Source organism: Chanodichthys erythropterus, chromosome 2 (genome assembly GCF_024489055.1).
Source record: "Chanodichthys erythropterus isolate Z2021 chromosome 2, ASM2448905v1, whole genome shotgun sequence".
Lineage (NCBI taxonomy): Eukaryota > Metazoa > Chordata > Actinopteri > Cypriniformes > Xenocyprididae > Chanodichthys > Chanodichthys erythropterus.
The window spans coordinates 17,348,408-17,353,315 of record NC_090222.1 but is presented as its reverse complement, the minus strand read 5'-3'; the positions used below and the strand labels follow the sequence as shown (position 1 = coordinate 17,353,315).

At 33.2% G+C, this 4,908-nt stretch overlaps 1 protein-coding gene across 1 annotated transcript; it reads right to left on the bottom strand.

Annotated features, from left to right (window-relative positions):
• Positions 1 to 2,574: 2,574 nt before the first annotated feature.
• si:dkey-85k15.4 (uncharacterized protein LOC100004563 homolog) lies at positions 2,575 to 3,653 on the bottom strand. Its single transcript, XM_067398710.1, has 2 exons — positions 3,179 to 3,653; positions 2,575 to 3,083 (listed from the first exon to the last, which is right to left on the bottom strand). The coding sequence occupies exons 1-2, from the start codon at positions 3,651 to 3,653 to the stop codon at positions 2,575 to 2,577; spliced, it is 984 nt and encodes a 327-aa protein (XP_067254811.1).
• Positions 3,654 to 4,908: the final 1,255 nt, after the last annotated feature.

Genomic DNA, 4,908 nt, shown 5'->3' with positions numbered 1-4,908 from the left:
AAGAGCAGCGAAGGCAAATATATTTTACAGTTTTGTTCTCTTTGAATATGTCAGACTCCCCGCTGCTTCATCCTTCTTTTTCTCCATCACTGTTTGCTTAATCATGAAGGAATGCCACAGGAAATTCATTGGGTTCAGTGCTACAGGAAACACTTTGCTGTTTCCTGTGATTTCAGAATGCGCAAGAGACATTTAATTCTGTATTCATGTGTATTTAATAAAAACAGTTTATTTATACTCTTCAAAGGGCTAAACTGTTAGAATTATATTTTGAATTTAAGTTTGAATTAATATTATTCCACAGTTTTTTAACTTTTAAATCTAAGCCCATAAATCAATTTTTGTACTTAATATATTATATTCAAACTACATTTTCTTCATTACCATATAATGCCATTAAAATGAAACAGGTCCAGTTACATCACATCTGCATAGTTTAGCAAATATAGATATAGTATAGGGTATATGTGACCCTGGACCACAAAACCAGTCATAAGTCACACGGGTATATTTGTAGCAATAGCCAACAATACATTATATGGGTCAAAATTATCGATTTTTCTTTTATGCCAAAAATCATTAGGATATTAACTAAAGATCATGTTCCATGAAGATATTTTGTATATTTCCTACTGTAAATATATCAAAAACTTATTTTAGTGATTTGGACAAAATTAAAGGCGATTTTCTCAATATTTGGATTTTTGAACCATTAGATTCCAGATTTTCAAGCTGTATCTCAGCCAAATATACAATAAGCTCCTAACAATAAGCTTATTTATTCAGCTTTCAGATGTATAAACCTCAATTTAAAAAAAAATGTCCCTTATGACTGGTTTTGTGGTCCACGTGTAACAGGGTTAAAAATGTTACTGTAAATGTAATGACTTTCACCAAAATTACTGTTTTTTTTATTTATTAATTGTTTGGAGACCCCTTATGGCGACATTAAGTAATTAGTGGGTCATTTGTCTTGCTTGTGAAACCACGCCCCCATCCCCAGCAGAGAGGTTTATCTGATGCTGAGAGGTGATGCATAGGCCTATGAGTGTCGCCAGAGGATATATGTTTCTCCTTGTTGTGTTACAGTAAACAACGCATGAAACGCGGTTCTCTGTGTCCGCCTGTGATTTATGTGCTGTCAGATGAGAAGCGTTACACACGCGGTCACATATATTATTGTGAACAGCTTATGTGATTGAGAAAACCCACTGCCTTTCTAAATATACATATGCGTGCTGCATTTTGTGCAAACATACTGTGTTATCCGCATCATTTATCAATGTGTTTCTGAAAGCTAAAGCACCCAAGGTTGGTTTTATAAATGATGATCCACACAAAAAGAGGCATTACAGATATTTTTTAAAGCCTGATGTTAAGTGTTATTTTATTCAGCATTGTTATTCTTACTACTAGTGATTTTTATTTATACCATGTATCATACAATGATGTGCGATTTTAAATGAATTGTAAATTAAATTAATGAATTGGAGCAATGGAACGGTTGAGGACTTTAAAAAACAATTTATTGTTCTAAAGTGTCATTAGGGAGGCAAATTTACTGTAACTGACTAATTGTAACTGCATCTTAAAACATCTTTGAAATTTTACAAATGAATTGTTGAGTGTAAAAACGGTAATGTTTGTCTCCATCTGCTGGTCACTTTTATTATTCTTCTCAGTGATTTACTTGCTAAAATGTTATACTGCCTGTCATGAAAATTAACATTTACTTGAAATAATCAAGTTATTCAGTCATTATTCTTTTTTATATCATGATGATGATGATGTTTATTATTTACAGAAGTGGGAATAAATTATTATTGGTATATGTTTTATTTTAATGTTGGTATTATCAATATTGTTTGTAGTACTTTTTTGTGTGTTTTTTTTTTGTTTGTAGTACTAATGAGAATACAAACAAGGGCATATGTTATACAAGCATGTTATACAACGTAAAAAGAACAACATGAAAAAATATTAATCAAAGAAATATAATATGCTAAAATGAACTGAAATTCATATTAATCTTGAAAGATTAAAATATATTTAAAAAGACTAAAAGATAGCTGCAGACAAAGCTCAACTTAGTTACAGCAAAATTAGCATGCTTAAAAACCATCATAACTCTATTTGTCAAATGTGCAGCTGCTAGTGGACACTTGCCAAACTACAAATGTATATACCAAACATTACATTTTAAATAAACATTTTAATACTTTATTATATTTTGCCAGCTATATTCATGAATTTATATCTACTAGAGATATGTGTTATAAAAACTTTTGATTTTGTGGCCTTTGTTTGTAAAAAATTTACATGCATAAAATATAACAAAATGTTTATCAATATAAATAAACAGTTGATGTTGTTTCTAGATAAATGTTCTGATTATTCATTAACATTTAAGATACAACAAGTCTTACTATGATACTGTTTGTTGTTATGTCATGATTTTATTGAGAAATATTACATTTTGCAAATTTGCAAAGTTATGCCTCATTTTCATTATTTGTTTCTTGCCTCACTTGCATACATACAATTGGTAGTTTCTATGCATCCTACTATAGATGATCAGTAATAGCTGTCATGTTCAGAATTTTGGGCTGAGTTGCATAAAGCTAGTCCTCCAACATTCTCCCTCAAAGCATTTATAAAGGCTGGTACACCCTGATTACAAAGGAGCCGATTCTCTGCAACATTTACTACTGCCTTCATCACAGCTTTCATGACATTTACCACAGGCCCCCAAAGGATGAAACATTGAGTTTGCTTCTCCAGTACAGTGACTTTCCCACTAAGATCACTCAGAAGCCTCACAGCTTTCCTGACAATTTCCTGAAAATCAGCTGTGACCTTTAGATGCTGCTTCACCTCTTCAATCCCCTTCTGAAATTTATTCAGCACCTTCTCAGTCTCTTTAATCTCATTCTGTATGGTTGAGATACTGGAATGGTAATTAGACACCTTATTGCTGTTCTCTTTCACTTGGGACTCATTTTTTTTTAGTTCATCTTCAGCATCCCTGATGGCCTTGGAGGCAACAGCAATTACACTTCCTCCTGCGATCATCATTATTGAACCTAAAGAAAAGCAAGAAATCATATCAGCCACAAATACTGGTTAGTTGTACTCATTAACATAATTCAGTAGTAGTGAATCAGAGAGGATTTCTCACCAGCAATAAATCCCAGAAGTGGTATTGGAGTCAGTACTGCCCCTGCTATTGCTACACCTTTACCTGTGTTCTTCCTACCCGTCTCTCTTTTTATTTCATCTTTTCTTAATGCTACAATTTTTTCAGCCTCCTCCAAAGCAGCTTCAGAATGCTTTAATGATTCTTCAGCAGATTTCATCTCGATGTGTAATTCACCCATAGTCTTGCGTTTTTCCTTGTTCTGTTGCTCAACCTTTTCTTTTTCTTTAGTAGGTTTCTCCATGCATTCATCCAAACATTTCAGTTTTTCTTCACACATTTTCTCTGATTTGTTCAGGCACTGCTCAGCATGCTCAATATGTTCCCTGATTTGTTTGTAATTGGAGCACATGCCAGTCTTGGGATCTGAATCCAAGAGGGACTTGCAGATGTTACAGATAGAGACAATTCCCTCATTTAGAAGCGCAGAAACTGTCTCCAATGCCTGCAAATCCATGACACTGCAAGAGTGAAGATATGGAAAGAGAAAAGTATTTGAATGGCATTTACAATGGGAATATTTGTAATTTTTAGTTCTTCATATCTGTCAGGATGTGCTGTATTAAGCGCATGATGCAGGAGAATAAGATACAAATAGTCAGGGAAACTCAGGGAAACAGATATTAAAAATTATTAACAGACAACACAGAACAGTGAGCAAAAAACAAAAAAGACAAAACAGGAAGTACTGTATACACACAGGTTAACACAGGGAACTAATCAGGAACAGCTGAACCAAATAATAACTAACATGTAGCAATAGAAACTAACAAGAACTCATGCAGACACGACAGGAACTAAACTGAACAGAACATGACCGTGAGTGAAAATATCAATAAAGGATCATCATTCACTTTTAATAACAGCAACACTTTGTGAAGAGATTAGATGGCATTCATAATATTAGTCTAACAGATTTAGACTAACTGAAATGTATGTTTCTGTATTCCAGTTTTCTGAAACTGTGAGCTAATGATGCTGGATATTTAGGTATATTGCTAACTCATATTGCCCACCCGAATATTCCTTCTGACTCTCCAGTCTTCATTAGGCTATAAATTTTTAATAACAAAATATCCAGTATAGCCTACCCGAATAAGACATTAAGTCTACTCGTATCTATAAACAGTTTGTTGCTCTCTAGTACTTTAGTAAACTTTTTTTTTCTACATTGTAAAATGAAAAAACTTTAAATGTTAGTTCACCTCAAACATAACAAACATACAATATGTGATAACATGCATATCTGCATTATACAATTGGCTGGAGTAGGACAAAATTTCTAAACGTACCTGAAAGTGATACACTGGATTTATCTTGTAGTTTCTTTCTTTTCGAAGGAATGCTTCGTAATTCTTCAGGATGGAGTGTTATGTGCTTTTATAACCAACATTTGCATCACGAGATCTAAATGGGATATTGGCAAGCCGAGCCTTATCTCACCCACTGAGCTTAGCTGACTCACTGAAATAACTGTCAATCAATTTTATTAGCACAGTGAGGGGAATTTTCAGAATGCTATTAAGTAGATTTTAGCTAATTGTATGTTGGTAAAGGAATTTCACATTCTAAAAGTTGTAGTAGACTCCCAGTGGATGGGATTTGGCCAAAAACTTCCATTAGGCCTATACAAAACAGTAGCCTATTAATTAAAATTATTATATTATTTATATATTATTAAAAAAATTATAGATATGGATGCCAGTGTTGAA

Coding starts and splice junctions, on each gene's coding strand:
- si:dkey-85k15.4 (XM_067398710.1), bottom strand. CDS start 3,653: ATGGATTTGCAGGCATTGGAGACAGTTTCTGCGCTTCTAAATGAGGGA. Junction 3,084..3,178: donor ACTTCTGGGATTTATTGCTG/GTGAGAAATCCT, acceptor GCTTTTCTTTAG/GTTCAATAATGATGATCGCA.